This window comes from Prionailurus viverrinus, chromosome B3 (assembly GCF_022837055.1).
Source record: "Prionailurus viverrinus isolate Anna chromosome B3, UM_Priviv_1.0, whole genome shotgun sequence".
In the NCBI taxonomy this organism is placed as follows: Eukaryota; Metazoa; Chordata; class Mammalia; order Carnivora; family Felidae; genus Prionailurus; species Prionailurus viverrinus.
Genome location: NC_062566.1, coordinates 67,767,204 through 67,793,230, shown reverse-complemented (window position 1 = coordinate 67,793,230; position 26,027 = coordinate 67,767,204). Strand labels below are relative to the sequence as shown.

The window sequence follows — 26,027 nt, the reverse complement described above, 5'->3', positions numbered from 1 at the left end:
TTTATTGGTTTAAATAACCCTCTTACCTGACACTCTTGATTGTCTTTATATGCAGCCAGAGCCTTCAGATACTCTTTCTTGGCAGCTTCAGTTTTCCTTTTATATACCTACAGGAAAGAGAGGCTGTTTAAAAACTCCCCATACTCCTAGAAAAGACCTATAATTCTATATTATTTATCAATGAGTGACAACTCATTTAAATGTTTACAACTCTTTTTAGTGAATACACTTCTGGAAGCTAGTAATCAAAACAACTTCCATGGCAAACTTTCTAGTGACCATGCACCTGAAGGTCAGCCAATCAGCAAATCTTTCCGGAGCAACTATACTTCTAAAGCAACACCAAACCATGCCCAGTTTTATAATAAAAAAAAACCTGATCCAAAAATTATGTAAGATCAGGAGTATGCTTACCCTAACAAGTACATTCTCCCTTAAGGAAAGTGGCAAATTATTTGCAATCATGGCCACAAGAATTCCTCCCATCTTGCATACTTCTTCCATCAAGGGCTGAAACCTACTTTCCCCTCCTTTGAATCTGGGATAGCCCTATGAATTGCTTTGACCATGAGAATGTGGCCTAAGTGAGGGAGACAGACTTTGCTCCTAAGTCAGCCATACTATAAACAAGCCAGCCTATTGAAGGATGAGAGCCTATGTGAATCAGGTTGTCTAAGCTAACAGGTAGCACCGAATTGTCAGATACAGGACAAGGTCACCTTGGCCAGCCACACTAGCTGTCAATTGGCTACAATCACAAGAATGAGCCCAGGCAAGAACATCAGGAAAACCATCTAACCAATTTACAGAATCACAACAAATATTAAACTGCCACTATTTAAAGCTATTACATTTGTGGTTTGTTGAGCAGCAATAGATAACTGTTATAAGTTATAATACATTTTAGCTTTTTGTTTCAATTAAGTAGCAGACTCATTTTGACATAAGACCTGGGGAATGTAGGGTAATGATAATTATAGCCATCTTCAATTGTAAATGTATCTTATGTAGTATAATTTTCATTTATTTTTAAAATCCATATCAAATTTAGAGAGATTAACTATAGTTTTCAAGTTTATACTAAACCAATGTGAAAAATGTAAACTAAACCCTAAATTCAAACTTAGGGTAGATTTTAGAGCTGCAGGTTACCGAGGAATGGCCTAATTTGACAGAAAAAAAAAAAAGGCTTTAGTAAAATTAGATTTTGTGTTTTTACAAAAATTATTAATTTTTAGATGGGTATTTTGGATTCAGTGGATGGCTGCAACTTCTAAGACAAAGTATGATCTATGAATGCTATAAACAAAGAGCTGATATGAAATAAGAGCATTTAAAAAAGTTTAGAAAGGAGAGCCTGGGTGGCTCAGTTGGTTGTCTGACTTCAGCTCTCAGCTTGAGTCATGATCTCACAGTTCGTGAGTTCGAGCCCCATGTCGGGCTTTGTGCTGACAGCTCAGAGCCTGGACCCTGCTTCAGATTCTGTATCTTCCTCTCTCTCTGCTCCTCCTCTGCTCATGCTGTCCCTCTCTCAAAAATAAACACACATTAAAAAATTTTAAAGACGGGGCGCCTGGGTGGCGCAGTCGGTTAAGCGTCCGACTTCAGCCGGGTCACGATCTTGCGGTCCGGGAGTTCGAGCCCCGCGTCGGGCTCTGGGCTGATGGCTCAGAGCCTGGAGCCTGTTTCCGATTCTGTGTCTCCCTCTCTCTCTGCCCCTCCCCCGTTCATGCTCTGTCTCTCTCTGTCCCCAAAATAAATAAACGTTGAAAAAAAAAATTAAAAAAAATTTTTTAAAGAAAAAAAGTTGAGAAAAAACTTCTAAAGCATTCACTATCCACTATCCTCCATGTTTTGCTCACCTGTTTTTGTTCCTCTCCAAGACTGTCCCACATGGAGGCCACAATTTTTGAAACCTCCCCAAAAGTGGCATTGGGATTCTGTCCCTTGATGGCAGCCTGTGTGTCACGAAAGAATAAAGCATATGCTGAAACTGGTTTCTGGGGTTCATTAGGATCTTTCTTTTTTCTCTTCTTTGGGGCCTTCTGCTTTTTCCCTGCTTCCACCACAACTGTCTTCTGGCTGGGAATTTGCTGTAGGGAAAAAAAAAGAGAATTACAAGGGGGAAGAAGGAAGGATCATGTCTGGAGAACTGTAAGAAAAGGACTTTTATACGGGGGAACTAACTAGGCACATGGATGTAATTTTCAGAAATGCTAAAAAGAGGCAATAGGATTAAGACATTAGTAAAGTATGTGAGGACCAATTAGAATGGGGATTGGGAAAAGCATTATAAACTGTAGATTGAGAGGCAGGACCCCATACCCAGAAAAGAGCAGAGGAGATGGCAGGGCAGGAGCAAATAATACTGAGTAGGCTCTGTATGCCAAGAGTTTTATCCCAGAATATCATGGCAGATTTGATTTTGGCAGGGAATGCCTCACCCTCCGGAAATCCTCAACACCATCCTCATGAAGTGAACTAGTAGGTGAAGGGGTGGTTGAAAGACGATCCTCAGGTGACTGGGCAGGTGGCAGGATGGTGCCACCCCCTAAGCTCAAACCAAGTTGAGAACTCAGTTCTGACTGATCAATGGTGGTCAACTGGCTATGCCCCATCAAGCCAGATGTCATGTCTGTCATTGGTACATCAATTGTAACAGGTGGGTTGGCACTATACTGAGTTCCTATAGAATGGTCCAAGTCCTGAGAGAAGCAGAAGGACTAATTAAACACTAAATATAAAAAAACACCACTCTTTCCCCCCACTGAATTCAGGACAGTTTATACTCTTGCTTACCCAAACTGTATCATCGTTTAAACACTAAACAAATAATTTGTCTACATATAATAAAGTACAGAAATTATTAAAGTCACTTCTTTGTATTCAAAAGCCTGTTCCAAAATAAAAACTAATCAGAGAAGTCTTAATTTTGGATAATTTAAAGAACAAATAAGTTATTCAGTAATCTGGAGATGGTGATGACACACAGGGTAAAGAAAAACTTCCTCCCTGTACTCTCCTACAATAGTGGCTTTTAAAGTTGCAATACACAGGCAATCAAGAGTAAATAAGGCCAATGTTAGAGATGTATGGCATCAAATATAGTGTGAAGATGTGCTACTGATGAAATGTGCTGGAAGCCCAATACACTGATTTTTAACACATACTAATCCACAATGAATACATTTGGTTCAGACTGTTTTGGAATAAATCTCTCAACATGCTAGCTACCACACTCACATTTTAATCCTGGGCTATGAAGGTAACAATAGAAGGAAAAAAACCTTTTCCCCCCAAAGCCACAATCCTTTTCATATTAGGGTGAACACAGGACGTTTTATAATTTAAAACTAGTTTTCAAGTAAAATTGATTCAAATGATAAATTCCGTTCAAGGGAAATTAAGTCTTTGTTGGTGAGCCTTTAACCACAGAATGAGAACCAAGTAATACCCAAGTGTAGTAGGGAAGAGAGAGTCACTTTTAACTCCCTTAACATCATGCCCATGAGCCTGGGTAAGCTTGATAATGTCTTGCCCCTTACCATGGTCAAGCCCCCACTCAGGAGCCCCCCGCCCTGCTCCATCAAGCCATGGGTCATGCCCACAGGCATGTCCAATGTCTGGACCCCATATTGGGCTGAAAAGCTGCCATCCTGAGAGGAGGAAGGGTCTGCCAGGTCATCAAAGTGGCCAACCACATCTGAGACAGCCAGTGAGGGATCAGAATCCAAGGAGATAGGTGGGATTTCAAATTCCTCATCTCCCAAGCTTGGTGTATGGAATGTCTGTAGGGGGAAAAAGGGAAAAAAAATTAGTGGGAAGAGGAGGAACTGCATACTGCTAAGTGAAGAACATGGATGGGTACTGAAGTTTCTCAGTGTACCTCTTTTCAGCCTGGATCCTATTTTTTATCAGTTTCTTTGGACCTATTTAATTTTGCAAATAAACCTCTCTTCCTCATACCTTTGGTCATATGACATACAAGGCTGCCAGTATAAATCACAGTTTTCAGTTTTTTAATCTGTTTTTATCAATTGTCCTATCATGCTTACGGTTCTAATGAGTGACTCTCTTGGCACCACTAGTCCAAGGACCCAGTCTTTATAAATTGTTTTGCCTGTGACGCCTAAAAGCTCTCAAAAGATTCTAATAGACAGCAGTTGTTTTGCAATTATACACCTGAACTATTAGACCACAGAAATTCAATGTCAACCAGTTATACTTTTGACTGTTGTTTTAGGTTCCTTTGAAGCAAATCCTAAAAGGTACTGTCATGGGAATGATATGCTCTTCTAAAATATCTACACTTAAGAGTTCCATCTTAGAGATCATGATGTTAACAACCAGTTAAGATTCCCATTTGTACAGCATTTTTAGAAAACCCAACAATGCCAAGATAAAGCTAATACTCAGGAGAAAAACCTTCACAAGAGCTACAGCCAAAAGGCAAATTGGTTCTCTAATAGATTCTTAATCTGGCTCTGACAGCCTTTCTGTAAGAGAGGAAGAAAAAGAGTACTCTAGCTGGCTATAAAACTCAATCCCTTCCTCTGAATTCAACTATAGTAGTATACTCTTTTTATACTGAATGGATCCACCATTCAGGGAGCCGACAGGCTAATGTCTGAATGAAAATATATTAAATGCCATGGTTCCTTTTAGACATTAAAAAACTAAATGAGTGACATTTGCAGCAAGAGCATTATAATTGCAAGAGACTTTGGTGTCAGAGAAGGTCTAGGTTCAAGTTCCAGCTTTGCCACTTACTATATGATTTTGAAGGGGTTTTCCTCATCTATAAAATCAGAGTTGTAATGGCAATCTCCTTATATTGTTATTATAAGAATTAATGGGATTTAGTAACAAAACTTCTATCACATTGCCTTATAATTGCTTAATAACTATTAACCATTGCTATTAACAATATTAATATCCTAATTATTATTAACTTGAGACCTAATCAGTTATCATAGATGAATGGAATTTTAGAAACTTTAAATTCTATCAGCCCACACATGGCATAGTAAATATCAACTGATTCTGATCAAATTCAATAGGTACCCACATTTTTTTCATGATTAAACAATGAATTCTTTAAGAGTTCCTCAAGGTTTTTATAGACCCACAAAGGGTCTCAGTAATATCACTATTTATTTTTTTAAGGTTTATTTAAGTAATCTCTACACCCATGTGGGGCTTGAACTCCCAACCCGGAGATCAAGAGTTGCTTGCTCCTCTGACTGAGCCAGCCAGGTGCTACACCATTTTGATTTCAATGAAAACGTTGTTAGAAAAAGTATTTCCAGCTAGTAGAAACTAGGGGGAAAAAAGTATGTCTGTGAAATGCCTAATCTTTCTGAATCTTACTGGTAAACTGAAAACAGTTTCCTAAAAGACAAAAATATGTATATAGCTACATTTCTACATTTTCATTCTCTAAGATCCTTACTATTTTACTTAACATGGTAAAAATTTGGTAGTTGTCTAGGATATAACATGAGAGTGGCACAAGGAACATAGGAGCCGGCAGTTCTTAAGGAAAAACTTAAAATCTAAAACTAAACATTTTTCAGTACACAGCTTACAATTCTTCTTACTGTGTGAAAGTTCTTAACTTACTCTTTCTGAAATTTTAGTTTACGTAGGTTCATGTGACATTTTTCAGGAAGAGAGTACAAAGATTTCTACCAAATTTTCATGTGAACAAAGTTATGGGGATCGGAAAAAGGATCCACAGAAACATACTAAATTAATAGTTGTATAATGGTAGTTTTCAGTTTTTTTATAAGATACAGACTGCTTTAGCAAAGCAAAAGATGCCTATCTTTTTCTGCTTACCAGAACAAATAAAAAGGCAACTCTGCCAAGATGTGAAAATGATACTATTTGTTAAAAAGAACTAAAAATTCATATCCCAAACAAGAGACCAGTGTTCTGCAAAGGACTACCCTTCATAAACCATCTGGACTGCTCTCATGGATAACACTAAAAAACCAGACATGCAGAGATTCCACTGTATTAAATTAACAAGGCATTCTTTCTATGCACCACCCCCTGGAATGTGGAAACAGCTTTTCTATTCAGTATCCATAGCTTTAATGGTTTTTTTTTGGGGGGGGAGGGGGGCTTTGTTTTGCTTATGTGTTTGTTTCTTCCCTAAATAAGAAAAGTAAAATAATAGCAATGATCAAGAATACAGAGGGGTAAACCACATGCTAGAATAAACACAAGAGATTCACTTTAAATCTCTTTTACTACCACAAATGACCTTTAACATTATGGGGAAAAAACCAATAATGGATATCTAGTTATTTTATTTTAGTGGGTCTACTACATAACTCACATATAAAACAAAGATACAACTGTAGCAAATATTAAAATAAAAACAAATAATTTCAACACAAAAGGAGAAAACAGGAACATGATGTAGCTACCCTCTCATTCAGCTTTCTCCCTCTGTGTTAAATTTGTGGGTCTTTTTGAGGTAAGAATCAGTTTGGGAATTATAGTTTATAAACAAGGATCCTCAGCTATTTAGAGGACCAAAAAATAAAAACATGATCTCTCTTTTCATATTTCCCCATGCCAAGACACACAACCCACTATTTCTTTAAGTAGTTTGTGTAGATTATTCATTTTAAAGAAACTTATTTTAATCCAACACCTATTTACTCATAGATACACTGGCACTATGTATCATTAAAATAATTGTTCTAAAAAGTGCTATAGTAGCGAAAATCTTAACTATTCAGCCTGAAATAATTAAGTGATTCTAATATTATAAGTACTTTTCCTAATTAAAAATAGGTATCTTATATTATTTTTCTCTAAGTGCTCAAAGCCTAGTATCATTATGTAAGAGCCAACCTGAATGAGGGAAACAGATTAAACTCTCTTCAGATAGTATAACTTTCCTGTCTCAAGCAATATTGTAACACATGCTAAGCCTTCCTCTCTGGATACTTACTCTTTAGAAATTTTTACTATTATTTCTTATTTTATTGAGGTATAATTTGCATTAAATACACAAATTTAAAGTATATAGCTCAAAGAATTTTTACACATGTAGACATCCAATTAACTACCACCCAGATAAAAATACAGAACATTTCTACCTAAAAGATTTTTTTATGCTCCTTCTGAGTCAATATTCTCTCCTTTCCACAACAGGTACTGTTATTCTGATTTCTATAAACATAGCGTGACACTGTCTATTCTTTATTCATTAAAAAACAAACTTATAGAGTGTCTACTCTTTTATGTCAGGCTTTTTACTCAACAATATATTTTTCATATCACCCAAGGTTCATTTATTCGTAGTTGATGACCTTTTCTATTGCTGTGTAGTATTCCTTTTTACAAATGTATCCATGTATAGACATTTGGGTTGTTTCCGGTGCTTAGCTATTATGACTAAAGTTGCTGTAAACATACATGTTTTTGGTTAATATATGCACTCATTTCTCTCATGTATACCTCAAGGAGTAGAAATAAACTGGGTCACAGGGTAGGTATATGTTTATCTTTAGTAGATACTGCTAGTTTTCCAAAGCGATTGAACCAATTTATACTTACATCAGTAATGATTAAGAGTTATCTACATACTTGCAAAGTCTTGTAATTGTCAGTCTTCTTAATTTTAACCATTCTAGTGGGTGTACAGTCATACTCATGATAATTTTAACTGGCATTTCCCTGGTGAGTGATGACGATGACACTCCTTCATATGCCTAATGGAAATTTGGATACCCTCTTTTGTGAAGTGTGTGTTCAGTCTTTTACCCATTTTTAGGTTGTTTTTTCCTTTTACTCTACATAAGCATTTGATATATTCTGAAAATGATGTGTATTAAAATATGTGTATTAAAATATCTTCTCCCATTCTGTGGTGTGTCTAGTTCATGTCTGAATGATGTCTTGATGAAAAGAAGTTCCTAGTTTCAATGAGGTCCAATTTTCCAGGTTTTTTTATGGTTAGCATTTTTGTGGGCATCTATCTTTTTCTGGCAAGCAAACCATAAATATCACTTTTTCCAAAAAACAATTTAAGTATCACCTAAGTTATATTTGGGGTAGTTCAAAAAAATTTTAAAGGGGAAGGGAAGGTGAATAAGTAATGAGAACAACTGTTAGCAATGACAGAGACCTATGCTAAAGGAAGATACTGAAATTTAATTATGAGCTTCTTGGCAAAATAGTTCTGTTTTCTTAGTTCTTAAAGTCATAGAAACAAAGGATACACTCAAACCTGGGAAGTTTCTGGAGGCCAGTGTGAAATTTACCACACTCTAAATTTAAATCTGATTCAGAAGAAATTGGCAATGATGCACTTTCATGAGGATGAGGCCAATGTGAGGTTTACAACACTCCAAATAATGAAATTAAACCACGGAAGTATCATTCAGAAGAAACTGGCAATGAGACTGGAAAGTACCAAGGAGATTTCAGTTTTTTAATTTTTTCTAAATTTGTCGCTCATTTGATTCACTTTCCCCTCCTTAAGAGAATAATAAACAATAATAGCAATAAAGAAATTAAACTAGCAACTATGCCTTGTCAATCTAGTTCTCGTCCATGAAAATATTAAAGTTTACTACAGGATAAGCATATTCAACAGCAATCGAAAAAACTGATGGAAGTGATTCACTTCACTTTTGGGAAAAAAAATATTAAAATCCTCAAAAAACATTCTGGAAAGCTCAAGACTGCAGTTTTTCAAAGACTGGAAAATTTATTTTTGTCTGTTCCAAATCTTTCTCTTTCATCCTGCCTAAACAAGTGATAGGAACTTATGACAGTATTTTAAGCAAAACTTTTTCACAAATACTAAAAAGCACTTCACCATAACCATTATTTCTACATCACAACATCATAAACTATTATTACAGCCATTCGGCAGCTAGGAAATTTGTGACAAAGGAGTAGTAACCTGCCCGAACTCTGAGTCACTGGCAAACAAACACATGTTGTACTCAACCCCCTTCATGTTTTCTGGCAATTATTTCCTTTCATCTTGTCACTAGCAAAACAAACTTCTAGGTAAACATAACTACTTAAAAAAAAAAAAATCCCTGAGCAGGAAATTTAAGCGAAATAAACACCCTACAACAGATAGTTTCAAGAATGAACACATGTGCACCAGTTAAGTAAACTCCCTCACCCCGATTTATCTTATATATTTTCCTCCCGCTGCGATCCCCCAAGATTCTTATTTCTCCCCAATGAAAGGAAACAATTCTACCCTGTCTTCCAATCCAAAATCACTCTGAGATGGGTTAACTCTTTCCAAAGTCCTGCTTTTCTGATGACAGCAGCTTCCCGGGCCTTCCCCTTAGTCTTCATAGGCTCTAGAAGCAGCTGCCACTGTTCTCTGAACACCAATCGCGGTCCCTGGTTCCCAGCCCCCGGGCACCCGCGTCCGCGCACTCCACCCCGCCGTCCTACCCCACCGCTGCCTCAGGCCCTCCCCCCACAGCGTCGGCAGCTCGTGCTCACCTCGGCCCCTGACAGGAAGGGGTGCGAGGGCCCTGTGATCGTCAGGTAATTGTCATTTCCTCCGGGAAACTGGAAACCAAAAGAAAGCCGCGGGGATAAGTTAGGGGGAGTAAGGAGTTAGCTTGGAGCGACGGATTCTGTCCCCGACATTCTGACAACACTCCCCAAACCCCGCTCTCTTCTCCCCTCCGCCAGCCGCCTCTCCACCCGGCTTCCCGCCTCTGCTTCAACCCCGTCGGCCGCGCTCTCTCGCCAGCCTTCTTAATGCTAGGTTCCTACCTCCATCTTCACACAACGGCTACCACCTTCTCAGTCCCCTCATCGCTCCCACCGCCCCCACCGGACTCGGACTGCCGTCACTTCCGCAAGGACGTGCGTCGCTCTCCGTTGATTGGAAGGAGCGCCGTGGGGCTATTGCGAGTCGCGCCGGGAAGGCGGAGCGGACGGAAAGGATAGCTACCGCCCCCTGGATCTTGGTGGGATAATGGCAAGTAGAAGTTTTAGAGGCGTCCCTGGAGGTGCTGTATGGTTATTACAGTCGCACGGACCGAGAGAGGATTTCAGGGGAGGGCAATAGAGACGTGATCTGGGCTAGAGGGGCCAGAAATCGGTAGATTGAGCGGCTAGAGAGGCCGGAGGTAAGTGGCTGTAGAAGTCGGGCGGACCCGGAATCCAGAGGAAACGGGACCATGACTTATGCTTATCTCTTCAAGTACATCATCATCGGGGACACAGGTGAGCTGCGGGCGACTGCCCTCACGGCTGGGGCGGGGATCCGAAGCTCACAAACCGGGGCGTGGGGCGGGGCTCATTTAGTGGGCTGGGCGATTAAGTGAAGTGCGGGCGGGGGCGGGGCGGCCGGGGGCGGGGCTCGGAGCTCCCCTTCCCCAGCCCCGGACGGCCTGACTTGAGATTGTTCTTGGGACGCGTGAGTCTTAGAACGTGCGTCTTCCTCTTTTAGGTGTGGGGAAGTCATGTCTCCTCCTGCAGTTTACGGACAAGCGGTTCCAGCCTGTCCACGACCTCACAATAGGTAAGTCCATCTACTTGTCCCAGAAGAGAGAACTGAAACCTGACTAGCTGAAGTGGAAAGTTAGCAGCCTTCAGTGTTCGAAGTAAAAAGTTACGTCTTCCTATTTTTAAGCTAGTCCAGAGTTACGTTAAATTAAGAATGACTAACCAAATGCTGATAAATGGGGAGTAGTGTAATGGGGAGTAAATAATTGAAAGGTAACTTAAGAGATGGGCATGAGGTATGGATTCATTGCTGTAGGATTCCCCCCACAAATATGTGTATGAAGAATTCCACGGAAACTTAACTACTTATTAAAAAACCGACCTTGTTTTGTGATAAACTAGTGCTAACCTCACGTATGTTTTTCAAAGTAATCACCAACATACAGATTTTTGTGTGTTGGAGAGGAAGAAGTAAATTTGAAGAACCATCCCAGACTTAGAGTTAAAAGGTAGGTGAAACTAAAAACTTTTAAACAAAAGAGTGTGGTAGAGTTCCAGAATCACAGTGGTGATCATGGGAAGCATAAATGTCCGCTGCACATTTGTGTTAAGATAGGGCCCGCTGGAGCCTTCACAGCCCCTTTGGCATCATCTACATTAACCCTACCCCAGATGAGGAATATATATGAAACTAACCTTCTTGCCATGCAAATACAGTTTCTGAGTAAAATCCCTAACTCCCGTTTTTATCATATTGCTACTTTTCAAATCCCACCTTATTGACATCTGAAGCTACTTCTGCTCCCAAACGCCCTGTTCAGAGCCAAATAACTCATGGAGTCAGAAAAGGATTTAGAGGATAACATCAACAGGAAAATATCTTTGTAAGTGAACAGCCACACTGTATTAGGTGCTAATGATACAGTGCTTAACCAGGCAAACATTGTGCCTGCCCGTAAGTAGTTTATAGTCTTCTGATGTAGGAGGTGGGGCTGGGGACAGATACTGATAAGTAAATTCCTATGGCAAATGGGGAGGAGAATCTGCACTTTGATCTGGAAAGGCTGAAAATGGAATGAACAGAGTTAGCCAGGCAAAGGGCTTGTCAAGATGGAAAAGTGGTCAGAGCAAGAGGGAATATCATTTGCAAATGCTCAGGAATGACAGAGATCAGGCTATCTTTGGAAAACTGAAAGGAATTTAATATGGCTGCAGCATGAAGTTTAAAGTGGACACTGGCAAAAAATAAAGCTAGAGAATATATTAAAGACCATGTTTCGAAACAGCTGAAGGTAATGACATTTTAAAATGGAGGAATGACGTGATCAGGTTTTTGCTAGAGTCATACATAGGCTCTGTTTCTTTCCGAATTCAGTCTTGTATACCAAGGTAAGGCAGTTGGATAGAAAATATGTGCAAAATACAAGGATCTCTGAGTGCATAACTGGGGGAAGTTGCATAAAAGTCAAGTTTTATTTTTTAATTCTTCGCCATTGAAATTCCATTCTATTGTACAGAAAGAAAAAAAATCTAGTGACTTTTTTCAGTTACTATCACTGTGCGTGATGAGACAGTCTAGAGTAGTAGGAAACATTTTTTACATCTTTTTTTTTATGTTTATTTTTGGGAGATAGAGTGGGGGAGGGGCAGAGAGAGAGGGAGACACAGAATCTGAAGCAGGCTCCAGGCTCTGATCTGACAGCACAGAGCCGGACACATGGCTTGAACACATGAAACGTGGGATCATGACCTGGGCTGAAGTTGGACGCTCAACCGACTGAGTCATGCAGGCGACCCTATATCTTTTTTTTGACTGCAGCATCTTAGAGTTGACAGAGATACTCCAGATAGTACTGTGCATGGGGCCAGTGAATAGACACCTATCAGCCTTTTAGCAGATCCTAAATTAGTGCTCTTTCTTACTTGGAAATCAGAATTCTCTAGTAAAGTACTATATAAAAATAGAAAATAGGACAAATTGTCTGACTTACAATGAAGTATTTTCAGTGTGAACAACCTTCGATTTTAAGTTTTGTTCTGACATTACTTGAAAGAAGATGAATGCTGGGACAACTGGCTCAGTCAGTTAAGTGTCTGACTTCAGCTCAAGTCATGGTTTCATGGTTCGTGAGTTCGAGCCCTGTGTTGGGCTCTGTGCTGACAGCTCAGAGCCTAGAGCCTGCTTCAGATTCTGTGTGTTCCTCTCTCTGCCCCCCCCCCCCCACTTACACTCTCTCAAAAATAAACATGGGGGTAGAAAAAAAAGGTGAATACCAGGTAAGCCAAAACCTTTATCCAGACTGTCGGTTTCCGTACTATGAGGAAAGCTATTTTCTGGTGAACTTTGGGAATTATTGGAGATCTGAAATGTATCACTCTTGAGAACCTATTTCTTAGGTGGGCTCTTTTCTCAAACAAAAAATTACAGAATTGCAAAAATACTGGAAATACTGGACTAGAGAGTGAGAAAATGTTAGGAAATATATATTTTTTTAATTTGAACATATTTGTTTTAAAAAGTCGGAAAATTAAACACTACTAATCAAATTTAAGTGTTCATATTACTAAAAATTTATTCACTGTTTCTACTTGACTTCTTAATTAGTGGTATCCCCACATCTGCTTTTTGGTTACATTCCTGAGGTCATTATCATCTGGAACACGGTTTTTAATTCTGAAAGGAAAATGGAAACTCAAGGAACACAAAATTAACTGAAGCAAATAGTGGTAATGGGTTTAGTGGTACTGAGGGCAGACAGAGGATGAGTCACCACACTGGGGAAGAACACGAACCTCTCAATGTGGGTGATGTTCATGAAAATCACATTCTTTCTTTTGCTCTTCACTGACAGGTGTGGAGTTTGGGGCCCGTATGGTCAACATTGATGGAAAACAAATCAAGCTGCAAATCTGGGATACGGTGAGAGAGAACAGGATAACTCAGTCCCTGACTAAGATCCAAACAACAGTAAAGGCTGATGCCCCAGGGCAGAGGACTAGCGAGGGGCTGATGGTGGAGTTGAGAGTAGGGAAAGAATTTTCACTTTCATTTGTTACAGTTATGAATTCTGAATGCCTGTCTTTGTGTTTTTGTTTTAAATTATCCAAGTAATGTATTTGTCCTAGTAAAATTAAAAGCTGTAGAGTAAAATGTGAATGTCCCCTTTACACACACAAACCTCTTCTTCCTTCCAATCCTGGTTTCTGCCTAACCAGAATAAACCAGTATGAATGCTTCAGTGCTTGTACTTTCAGACTTGTTCTATGTGTTCAGATACATAAACATACAAAAATCTGTGGTGGTGGTTTTGTTTTTGTTGTACATGCATAGAATCACGGCAAAGTAGACCTAGCTGTGGGAATTAGGTTTTTTGTTTTTTTTATTTTTTGGAGAGTCGGGGGGAGGGGCAGAGGGAGGGTGGCTCAGAGGGGCAGAGGCGCCTGGGTGGCTTAGTTGGCTAAGTGTCCGACTTCAGCTCAGGTCATGATCTCACAGTTGGTGGATTCGAGCCCCGCATTGGGCTCTGACAGCTCAGAGCCTGGAGCCTGCTTCAGATTCTGTGTCTCCCTCTCTCTCTGCCCCTCACCTACTCTATACTCTGTCTCCATCTCAAAAATAAGTAAACATTGGAGCGCCTGGGTAGCTCAGTCGGTTGAGCATCTGACTTCTGCTCAGGTCGTGATCTCACAGCTCGTGAATTTGAGCTCCATGTCAGGCTCTGTGCTGACAGCTTGGAGCCTGGAGCCTGCTTCAGATTCTGTGTCTCCCTCTTTCTCTGCCCCTAACCCACTCATATTCTGTCTCTGTCTCTCAAAAATAAATAAACATCAAAAAAAAATTTTTTTAAACCCAAACATTAAGAAAAAAATTAATACATATAACATACATACAAAGTATATGTTGATCAACAAGTTATATATCAGGTGAGACTTCTGATCAACAGTAGGTTATTAGCAGTTAAGGTTTGGAGGAGTCAAAGTTGGAGGAATTTTAATTGCATGGGGGTTAGGCTTCCTAACTCCTGCATTGTTCCAGGGTCAACTGTCAGTTAACTTGCTGCTCTAGGCTCTTTATGCAGAGTCCTTTTCTGGTAGTCTCCAAGGTTGTTAGCACTTTTGGATGCACTGATTTATTAGGTGCTTTCAACTAGGATGATGTTCTTTCATACATTATTTGGTTGTATTTGCAAGTATTTTAATAACCTTTTGCCTTTCTGAACAGACTTACATCTCCCCTTAGTGGTTTGCCCTAATTATAGGAACATGAATAACTTTACATCTCTATTAGTGGAAGAACTATCCACATAACTCTAAATCCTCCAAACTTGTTTTTTGGCTAGTTTGTCTCTAGTCTTTTCCTCCCAATTAAGCCTAAGAGATATTATTCTATGTTTTTTATTAAGGTTAAGTTCATATATTTCTTAAGCAGCTGTCACTTGTTCTCTGCTTTCTTTTATTGTTGTGACCCAGGGGTTTGTTGTCACTATTAACTGAAATGGGTATGTTGCAACTCTCCTTTTATTATCTCCTGGTTTTTATATTTCCCACAAAGATTTGACCTCAAAAGAAGCCACAGGACAAATTCTGAGGAGGTCACAAAGAATGAAACCTATAGATGTCAAGACTGGTAGTCCTTTTAACTTAAACCTTTACCATTTCAAGAAATGGATGTTTTCATGCCAGGAGACCCAATAGCTGACAGCGGTATGGTCACGGTTAAGAGAATGTCAAAGTGTTGGCTTGCTGACTTTTGGTTTTTTTTGCTTTTTTTTTCCCTTACCTGGTGTAACGTGAGACGTATTGGATCATAAAATAAGAAAGTTGAGAGCCACTGCTCTGTTGACAGGCTCCTCAAGGACCATATGGCCTGATGATGCAACTGGCCTTATTTCTGTTCCCTTTTAATAATTGTTTTGAGATTGAACTAATCTTTGTTGAATCATGAAAAGATACCAGGTTTCAGCATACTGGGGTTTTCTGTTTGAAATTTCTAAGAGATTCTTACCTATAATGTGATGTGTTTCTTGTCTGCTACTCTGGGTAAGTCTGATCATTTCTCCCTTGTCAGCCCTGATCTTCTCATTGCTTACCCACCTTGGTTTCCCACTTTGTTGACTTCATTCTCTCACTCCCAAAGCCATCCTAGATGAAAATATTCAGGGATTACTATGAAGGGTATTTTTTAAAGAGATCTGGTTATCCAGAGTTTTTTGTTGTCACTGTTCTGGTAATTGGTAAGGATTTAGAGAGCCATAGGACTTTTTTTTTTTTTTGGTAGGCTCTACGCTCAACTTGGAGCTTGAACTCATGACCCTGAGATCAAGAGTTTTATGTTACACCAAATAAACCAGCCAGATGCACCTAGAAAACCGTATTACTTTTTATCTTCTTTCATTCTGTACATAGAGTTGCCCAAATAACTCATGCTAACTGAAGAGAGACATTGTACTGTAGTTAGTATAAAATACTCGTCAATCCTGAATTCACTTGTATTTTACTTTAGAATGTATTTTGATTTTTAGGAAATGGGCCTATCTGACTTTGTAGGAATTGATACTTCAAACTACAGTTGACCCTTAAACAACATGGGGGTTAGGGGTATTAACCCCCATATAGTTGAAAATCTGTGTATAACATTTGACGCCCCCCCCAAAAAAAAACACTTAAGTACTAAAAACATTTGACCAGAGGCTTACCCATAACGTAAATAGTCAATTAAAACATGCTTTGTGTGTTAGATGTATTATATACTGTTCCTTTAATAAAATAAACTAGAGAAAAGAAAATGTTATTAAGAAAATTATAAGGGAGAAAAATGCATTTACAGTGCTGTGCTGGTAAAAAAAAAATTAATTCTTTGCTGTTCTTTGCCCCATCTTAATTCTTTGCTCCTTTAGATGTTTTTAATGGGGTTGGACAAAGAGAACCTCAAACCAATGCAGACAGCCCAAATTGAGCCACTCACTCTTTCTAGCTTATTGTCTCAACAAAGGTTCATAAACTGGACTGAGATGAAAAAGTAAAGGGATATGGTTTTAAACAGCATTTTCTGATGAGCCCCTGGAAGTATTTTTAGCTGCTAAAGTTAAATGCTGCCATGTGCTTCAATTATCACATAGGCCTGCCTCAAGCTTTCCCTTTTAGTTCCTAGAAGGCCACAGGGACGAAGGGGCCTTTCAACAATAGCGGAAGAGGAGAAAAAGTAAGGTAAAATCAAAATGGGAATCAGACAGTTTAAGACCTAAAACCATTAGGGACTAAATAAAACATTAAGTGAGCTCTTGCAGAGAAAAAGTATGTTTTACATCTTAAAAGTATTGTTAATATTACCAACAAAACTCTTTAGAATTATTTTTGATTTGGGTGTTCTAACAGGCATACAACTCACTAAAACATGTGTATGATTCTTGTGAAAAGAGAGTCTCTTATTGTGGGAAATGTAACCTTAGAATTAACATACTGGAACTCTCTTCTCAGTTCAAACCCATGTGTTTAGATTGTATGATATAATGGCTAGGAGAGCAAAGTTTTATGCTCGGATGCCCTAACATCCTAAGTTTAAATATGGATTCAGTATTTATAGATTTTATAACTTTTGACCAGTTACCGTTCTGAGCCTGAATTTCCCCGTTTGTATTATTAGCATTCCTTGTTATTGTTAGTATACTATGAAAAAGCCATTTTTTCCTCATCTCACATTTTAGTTTTCCCATCTTTAAAATATGAATAGTAGTCTTTCTTCCTAACCTTTATGTAGGGATATGAGGATAAATGATTTTAAGAATGTGAAAATTTTCTTTTTTAAGGATTTATTTATTTCAGTAATCTTTACACCCAGCATGGGGATTGAACTCACCACCCCAAGATCAAGAGTTGGATGCTCTACCGACTGAGCCAGCCCAAGAATGTGAAGACTTTTCTAATAGGACAGGTTAAATACCACGATATTATTAATAATAAAATAGTTATTTAAGAGATGCTTTTGCTTTCTCTGAGGGGAAAAAAATACAACTATTCCATCAAGAAAGCAGAAGTACCCAGTATATGGGGGCATTAATAAATAGGTCAGTTATAAATATCTTGGCCCCTATTGGAAATGAGATTAGAGTGTGAATGTTGGGTTTTTTAAGGAAAACTGTCCTGGGCCCTAGGTTTCTTTCCCTGTTTTTGATTCTTATTTGCCCTGACAAGATCCCAGCAGGGGATGTCTTGGTAGTCCTGCCTTTAGTAGTGGAACACAAAATGTCAATTAGGATATGCCAAATTTAAGTGCTTTGTATCTGACCACTTTTCTACACTGACCCATTGGAATGAAACTTCCATTAGACAGGGTGTTGGCATTCTAAGATAAGTTTCTTTTTTACAGGTAAAACTTTCTGCAAACAGAAAAGTTAATGTGGTGTGTTCAATGTCATGTTGCGATTGAAAATGCTCTTTGAGTTTCTAGTCCTGTTTCCAGTTGTTCTGTCCTATGGGACATTGGAAAATGTATGGGAATGTTTTTTGACGGTCATACTGACCATGGGGTGTTACTGGCATTTAGTGACTGGGAGCCAGGGAAGCTAAACATTCTTTTTTGATGGACAGTGTCACAGGAACAATTGACCCACCCCTAATGTCAACTGCGTTTTCATTGAAAAATGTTAATTTCCCACCTGGACATCCCCCTGGGAAGTCAGGTTTCCTTTCTCTACCTCTCTTAAGAGAAGTTGTTTAAAAAAAATTTTTTTTTAATGTTTATTTATTTTTGAGAGAGAGCACAAGTGGGGGAGGGGCAGAGAAAGAGAGAGAGGGAGACACAGAATCCAAAGCAGGCTCCAGGCTCTGAGCTGTCAGCACAGAGCCTGGTGCAGGGCTCGAATTCACAAACCATTAGATCATGACCTGCGATCATGACACTTAACCGACTGAGCCACCCAGGCGCCCTAAGAGAAGTTCTTTCTTAAAATTTAGTCCTTTGTGGTTGACTGGCATGGGATCAAGTAATTTCTCTGGAAATAACCTGATTTTGTTGGGATTTTTTTTGTTGCCATGTTGGTGGGAAAGGCCGGGCAAGAATCCTTCCGTTCCATCACCCGTTCCTACTACAGGGGCGCAGCTGGAGCCCTGCTAGTGTATGATATCACACGGTGAGTCAGGTCAAGTGGGCGGGAGGGAGACTTTCCCTGATGGCCTCGAAATCTTTTTCCTCTCTATAGACTGATTCTGTTAAGAATGCTAAAGAGGAATGGCTTTTCTAGTATTTTTCTTTACACATGTATTTCCCTCTTTTGCCAAGCGTTTCGGAATTACTTTGGCATTTTGAAATGGGCCTGTGACTTTCTAAACTTTTCTGCTGTAGGCGTGAAACCTTCAACCACCTGACCTCCTGGTTAGAGGATGCCCGGCAACACTCCAGCTCCAACATGGTTATCATGCTGATTGGGAATAAAAGGTGAAATTTTATTTGTAGAAATAATGAGCAGAAGTCATATAAGTGCTCTGTGGATATTAAATCACTTGGTCCCTAAACTTTTTTGGTTTGTAGCACTCTTAGTAAAAAAAAAAAAAAAAAAATATATTGTAAAATGTACATAATGTAGAATTTACTGTTTTAACCATTTCTAAGCATACAGTTTTGTGGCATTAAGCATATTCACATTGTTTTGTAGCCATCACCACCATTTGAGTCCAGAACCTTTCATCTTCCCATCTGAAACCCAGTACGCGTTAAATGCTGACTGCATTCTCCATCTCACCAGGCCCTGGCAATCACCATTCTGCTTTCTGTCTCCATGAATTTGACTACTCTAGGCATCTCATTTCTGTGGAATCATAATATTTGTCCTTTTGTGACTGGCATATTTCATTTACCATGATGACCTCAAGGTTCATTCATAATGTAGCATGTGTCAGAATTTCCTTCCTTTTTTTTCCTCTTTTAATTTTATTTATCTTGAGAGAGGGAGAGAGTGGGGGAGAGGCAGAGTGGGGGAGAGGCAGAGAGAGAGGGAGAGAGAGAGAATCCCAGGCAGCTGTCTGCAACTGTCAGTGCAGGGCCCAACGTGGGGGGAACTCATGAACTGTGAGATCATGACCTGATCCGAAATTGGACGCTTAACCAACTGAGCCACCCTGGTGCCCCCCTCCTTCTTAAGGATGAATGGTACTCTTTTGTGTGTTACTCGCCCCATTTTGTTATTTAGGTGTTGGTAGACACTGGGGTTGCTTCTGTCTTGGCTATTGTGAATAATGCTGCCGTCATGATCAGTATACACATACCTGTTTGGGTCCCTGCTTTCATTTCTTTGAATTACAGAAGTCGAATTGGTGGATCTTATCAAAATTTTAGGTTTACTTTTTTGAGGCACTGCCATACTGTTTTTCCTACTTGCTGTACAATTTTATATTCCTACCAGCCACACCCTAGGGTTCCAATTTCTCCACAGCCTCAGCAACACTTTTTATTCTGAGTAAGTTTTCTGTGGCACCCATAGGCCAAAAGAAATGCCCAACGGTTTTGTTATTAAACACATCTAAGCAATATAAGTCTTTTTGTCATTATGACGTGGTGACTTTGAAAATGGAAAACATGAAAGAAAAAATTTTAATTTCATCCTTAAATGTCCATAATTACTTACCAATGACTTGGGTGTGCCTGTCAGGACTGTACAACTTCTCAAAGTTGGAATCAAGATCGGTCATCGCCACTCTCATTTTCTGTTCCAAATTGATTTTGTACTTTTTATCACAGCAGCTGCCAAAAACTGAGGTTATACAAACACAGGCAAATGTTGAACGGGATCTATTGTGATGTGACAGCGACATCGCAAACTCTCTTAGGCTTGTAATTCATGTGGTGTTCTGACGGCAAGTGTTAACTGTTTCCCAAGAAAATTTATTTGCTTCTTTAAGTTGTTTATTTTTGAGAAAGAGAGAGAGCATGAGCAGGGGTGGGGCGGCGGGGGGAGAAGATCCAAAGCAGGCTCTGCACTGACAGCAGAGAGCCTGATGTGGGGCTTCAACTCACAAAACTTGAGATCAGGACCTGAGCCGAAGTCAGATGCTTACCAACCCAGGTGCCCCACCCTTGAAAATTCAAAGTATCCTGTGGCACCCTTATGAGTTCATAGTAATGCCTAGAGTGCAGCATTTGAGAACTGTGGCCACAGACTAATTGTGCTAATTTATTGGAACTATGTTTTAGATGTCTATTCGCCAGACCCTGAGTGTATAAGGTGAGAAAAAAGAGAGTCGTGCCAGTGGCCTTTTGGAGCTTATAGTCTAGTGGAGACATAAATATTAAATATAGAAGGATTTGTATCTAATTACAAATTGTGAGAAATGCAGTGAAGGAAGAAAAAGGTGCTATAGAAGAGAATGACAGGGTACCTATTTTTAATTAAGGGTGACAGTTAAGCCAGAATCTGAAGAACAGGTAAGAGTTCAGTGGGCAAAGTTTAAAAAAAGAAAAAGGTATCAGGGAGAACAAACTTAAAGCCTTGAACTGGGAAGAACCTTAGCAAGGTTATGGTATTGAAGGAAGTTAGGTATTGAAAGAAGTTAAGCATCCAACTTCGGCTCAGGTCATGATCTCATAGTTCGTGGTTTTGGGCCCCACATCGGGCTCTGTGCTGACAGCTCGGAGCCTGGAGCCTGTTTCAGACTCTGTGTCTCCCTCTTTCTCTGCCCCTCCCCACTCCCTTCTGTCTGTCTGTCTGTTTCTCAAAAATAAACATTAAAAATAAAAAAAAAGTATGGTTGGGGTGAATCAGGGGGAATGTTGCAAGGTGGGATTGGGAAGGTAGGCAGGAGCCAGGTCTCGTAGCTCTTTCAGGCCTTAGGAAGAAGTGTGGATTTTATTCTAAACACAGTAGCAAGCTTTTAAGAGTTGTCAGCAGAGATGTGGCTTGATTAGATTTTAAAAGCTCCCTCTAGGGGTTGTAGTGGGAGGTCAGTTTCAGTAGTCCAAATGAGAATGGTGGCGGGAACTCAGGTGGTGACACCAGGATGGCGTTAAGGTGCAGTTTGGAAGTTCCTCACTTTGGGAAGGATTGGGTATTTGGAGTGAAGAAGGAAAAGCTGTTAAAATAATGTCTTGTGAGGGGCCCAGGTAGCTCGGTCAGCTAAGTCTCTGACTCTTGATTTTGGCTCAGGTCATGATCTCATGGTTGGTGGGATCGAGCCCCCTCATTCAGGCTCCTCGCTGATGGCAGGGAGCCTGCTTGGGATTCTCTCTCCCTCCCTCTCTGTCTCTCCATTTCTCTCTACCCCTCCCCTGCTCTTGTGGGCACGTGCTCTATCTCAAAATAAATAAGCATTACAAAATAATAACATCTTGGTTTTAGCTTGTGCCCTGTATGGAGATGTGGAAGCCTGGGGCGGAAGCAGTTTGGGAAAAAAGAGGGAAAAGATCAAGTTCTATTTTGATTTATGTTTGAGGTGCCTTTTACACATCAGACTGGAAACGAAGAACTGACAAGTGGATAACAGGTCTGGAGCTTAGAGGGGTGTCTGGGCTAGAGGTGGACGTTTAGATGGATAGTTCTTCCCTGGTCTTCACACAGCTGGTGAATGATAAATACGCAGTTGGTAGATTTGTTGTTCTTCACTGGACTTACTCCTTGATTTCTTTTCATGGTTGGAAAACTGGAAACCTCCGAAATGCAAATTTCCAGTTAGAAAAATGACAGTCACACAATCCGTCCTTACCTTTGTCTGCAGCCTTTTGTCCTGTCTTGTCAGAAGGTCTTTCCATGCCACTTAATTGCTTTTCTCAGTCCATGGCTCCACCTTCTTCCCCCTCATATCACCTAATTTTATACATCTCATTTTTCTCTGAATCTTTTATTTTTGTGGTGGTAAACTGCTATTACATATGTTAACAGTGAGACTAGTGAGAATTAAGGCAACTGTGTTCTTACTCCTGACACACTTTATTCTTGTGGGTTGATTCTAGTAAAAGAAAAAGACACTGCTATGGGATGGACATCTGTAACTTTACTTTCTAACAACTGCAAGTCCCTTTTCATCTTCTTCCCTTGGCTCTCACTGGATCTCATTCCAAAAAGAAGCATAGGGCACAGGAAGCCTTGAGGAACTATAGGGTTTCCCCTATCCATTTATAAACCTTTTTCTCTATAATAGAGTAAGGTATTAGTCTCAACCTTACAGTAGCTGTCATGAATTTGAAGAACCATTTTCCAGGAGGCTACAGAAATCATTAACCCCGTACAAGAGAATGTCCTATAGGATATGCGTTCGTGACGTATTAACTGGTGGTTGAAGGATTCTAACTAGGATTCTTTTAAAATAAGAGTTTCTTCTTTCACTTGGATCTTTTTTGAGTTTTCTCAACTTCTTGCAGTGACTTAGAGTCCCGTAGGGATGTGAAGAGAGAAGAAGGAGAGGCCTTTGCCCGGGAGCATGGACTTATCTTCATGGAAACTTCAGCCAAAACAGCCTGCAATGTTGAAGAGGTACTGCTTGGGGAAAAGTAGGGAAAACTTTTCAGAGATGACACCGTATCTTTATCCTTTTATTCAGAATTCTCTTTTAGAAGACATAAGTAAAGGAAGGATGTCTTGTGGTCACAGTGATCATTTATCTCCCTTTAAGGGAATTGTTGCATTTTTTGGGCCTTGATTCCTACGGTTTAACTTTTGCCTTGGGTAACATTAATAAGTGGATTAGATTCCACATTACTTGTAAATATTTTAGTTGGAGGGTCTATTGGGTTCTATTGTAGTTATTCTGAAGCCTGCTACTGACTATCTTTAGTAACTAATTGAGAACAGAGCATGTTTTATTTGGAGAAGGTGCCAATCTAGGAACATCTTGGGTTAGTATCAAAATAACATATATTCAGTCCCTTTTTTCATTTTGAAATAGAGACTTTGGGGGACCTTCTGTATTTTTACTCTGGTCTCTTAATGGTTCCTAATTCACCTTAGAAATCCAAATAGGAATAATACTTGCATTTGTTTTTCTTAATTTTCTACCTAAACTTGACCCTAATAATACAATTTATGTTTCCTTTAGGCCTTCATTAACACAGCCAAAGAAATATATAGGAAGATCCAGCAGGGTTTATTTGATGTTCACAATGAGGTGAGAATGGGTGGGGAACCGACAGTTAACTTTGCTTTCTGTTGAAGAGGACAAGAAACCCCCCTAGAATGTAAGCATTTCCTTTCTAACATCATGCTATTTGAAGCTATGCCAGTTCATACTTTATCTTTTTTATATATGGACACAAAAACCTGTCATCATTTTCTCTTTTTTAAAGAGGTTATTAGTTGGCAATCTAAAAGGTTATACTATAGTACAGGAGGTTTTCTTTGCAACCTCAGTTTTTAGCATCCTAGAGTTTAGGGATGGTGTAATTCCTAACTGCTCAACAGAGCCATTTCTATAAAGCAAATTCTGGGGCAAAACAAAAAGAATTCTATGCTAACATCACTCTTTGCCTCCTCCTACTCTTACCTGATCTTATCCTGATTCTGCACATGGCTGTGAAACCCAAGTAGAACAGTCTCCTTAAAAATGGGCACGAGGGTCACTTGTTACCTGAGCTGGTCATCACATCTTTATTGTTGACAGTTATTGTTCCACAACAGTCTGCCTAGGGCATATGGTTAACAGCTAAAGCCATATCTGCTTCTAGAAAATGTCATTAATGATTTTTCTTTTTGTGCCTCTTCTTTCTCCCATTTACTTTATTATTATTTTTTTTGTTTCAAGTTTTTATTGAAAGTTGAACTAACATACAGTGTAATGTTGGTTTCAAGAGTAGAATTTAGTGATTCCTCACTTACATACAACACCCAGTGCTCGTCAAAACAAGGTGCCCTCCTTAATGCCCATCACCCATTTAGCTCAGCCCCCCCACCCACCTTTCTCTCCAATGTACTTTAGCACTGAGGTGGGAACTCTTGCCTCTTTTCTTTTCCAGGCAAATGGCATCAAGATTGGTCCTCAGCAGTGTATTTCAACGTCAGTGGGACCCAGCGCCTCCCAGCGGAGCTCTAGTGAAATAGGGTCCAACTCTGGCTGCTGCTGAATATCTGGCCTGGACTCTTTTTTTCCTTCCTGGAACAGCTTCAGATCAATAGGCTTTAAAGAAAGAGGTCTTAACTTGCTTTGGCTGAGAAAAGCCTCTTTTCAAGGTGTGATGTTTTGCCTTTCCACTTTAAGACCAGGGAAGAATTTGGGCCCTTACTGACCTGTCCTTCTTCAGGGACGTGAGCATTCCCTATAGATTAGGGCTCTTCTCATCCTCCTATTTTAATTTCTAAAATCTTAGGATCAGAGTCAATTGTCATGGTAGCTGAAAAATAAATTCTTTTGTAAGCATATACAATTTGCTCCCCACCAAGAATTAGTAACAAGGGTTGAAGACATTCTGCTTGAGCACTTGATTTTCCTGGGATCTGACTGGCTGACCTTTGGATGGTGGATCCTCTATCTAGGAATTTTATTGATTGTTTGTACTTGCCACTTTGTCTAAGAGTTCTTGTCGAGGGCACTTCCTTCTGCTTGAACTGCTCAAGGATGCTGAATACTTCACCATCCCATTGCTAGTTTCTCTGTCTCGGAGTTAACTACAAAACTTTGGGGAGAGCAGTGGAGTTGCTCCTGGACCTGTGGCTACTTATTATTATTACCTAAAGAAAACCTCTTTCCCCATTTGTTTTGTTTTAGGGACCAGACCTAACACTACAGTGTCTTTCACCAAATTAAACCCTTACTGTTTCATCACACTTCTTAATGAGACCTATTTAGACTTTCTACTCTAATCAAGCTAATCTGCTTACTGGACATGACATATATACTTCCACTTATATGCCTTTGCACATGCCCTACTCTCTGCTAACATACTCAGTCCAAAAATTTTTCCTTCAGAAAGCCTTCTTTGGCCTAGGGACTTCTAAATAATTATTGGCGCAGTACCCTATGAGCTTTCGTATGTTGTTTACTCATTTGTATATTTATTTATATTTATGTTACTTTGTAAATTTGTTTTGTAGTTGTTTTCTGTGTGGAATCTGTCTCCTATGTAGGTTGTAAGCTCCCTGAGAGCAGGAACCATGTTATCCCTTTACTTTTGTAAACCACACCCTCCACTATTCCTTCACAATGCCTAGTGCTATTCATTATGTGATCATTGGATTTGACTGACCTACTTAAAGAGTTGGAACAGGTTTATTGTAGACTGCAGAGGAAACAAAAGGTCTTACAGTATCTTTCTTAACTATCTCAGTCTCTTCTGGTCTGCCCACCCTGGATTCCATATTGCTCTTCCCGCTTGTCTCTTTCTCCCTTTGCCTCCATTCTATGCAGCATATAGTAAGGCTGTCTGCTTCCACGCAGTCAAATAAGTGGGTACTTCTCTAGCCATTTTTCTTTTCAAGGGCATATAATACTAAGCTAATCTGCCTTTGCTTCACTCATCAAGCAGCCTTCTGGGTCAGTTTTTGTATCTTTTGCCTTGATGTCCCATTCTCTTCCACAGCACTAGGGTCTCATGAATTTTTCTAATTTTTTTTGTTGTTGACGAATTGTTTCATTATTAAATATATGCATGTATCCAA

The 26,027-nt window shown here is 39.6% G+C and overlaps 2 protein-coding genes across 4 annotated transcripts in view; one reads left to right on the top strand and one right to left on the bottom strand.

The window, feature by feature from the left end:
- The window catches only part of TOX4 (TOX high mobility group box family member 4), a 13,791-nt gene extending 3,906 nt beyond the window's left edge, over positions 1 to 9,885 (bottom strand). Inside the window, exons 1-6 of one of the 2 annotated variants that reach the window (XM_047861480.1) lie at positions 9,778 to 9,885; positions 9,499 to 9,567; positions 3,546 to 3,788; positions 2,445 to 2,705; positions 1,863 to 2,093; positions 27 to 107 (exon numbers count right to left, since the gene is read on the bottom strand). In XM_047861480.1, coding sequence (XP_047717436.1) covers positions 27 to 107; positions 1,863 to 2,093; positions 2,445 to 2,705; positions 3,546 to 3,788; positions 9,499 to 9,567; positions 9,778 to 9,783 — 891 coding nt within the window. In that variant the 5' untranslated portion in view covers positions 9,784 to 9,885. The remainder of the gene's footprint in view (positions 1 to 26; positions 108 to 1,862; positions 2,094 to 2,444; positions 2,706 to 3,545; positions 3,789 to 9,498; positions 9,568 to 9,777) is intronic. The other variant, XM_047861481.1, reaches the window with a different exon arrangement.
- Positions 9,793 to 26,027, top strand: RAB2B (RAB2B, member RAS oncogene family). Of its 2 annotated transcripts, none has more exons than XM_047861526.1 (8): positions 9,793 to 10,233; positions 10,460 to 10,531; positions 13,308 to 13,375; positions 18,502 to 18,584; positions 18,797 to 18,889; positions 22,802 to 22,913; positions 23,476 to 23,544; positions 24,389 to 26,027. In XM_047861526.1, exons 1-8 carry the CDS (start codon positions 10,188 to 10,190, stop codon positions 24,494 to 24,496), a joined length of 651 nt encoding a protein of 216 aa, XP_047717482.1. In that variant the 5' UTR covers positions 9,793 to 10,187; the 3' UTR covers positions 24,497 to 26,027. The 2 variants fall into 2 exon arrangements, with proteins under 2 accessions (XP_047717482.1, XP_047717483.1); XM_047861527.1 differs by lacking the exon at positions 9,793 to 10,233 and adding an exon at positions 10,885 to 10,964.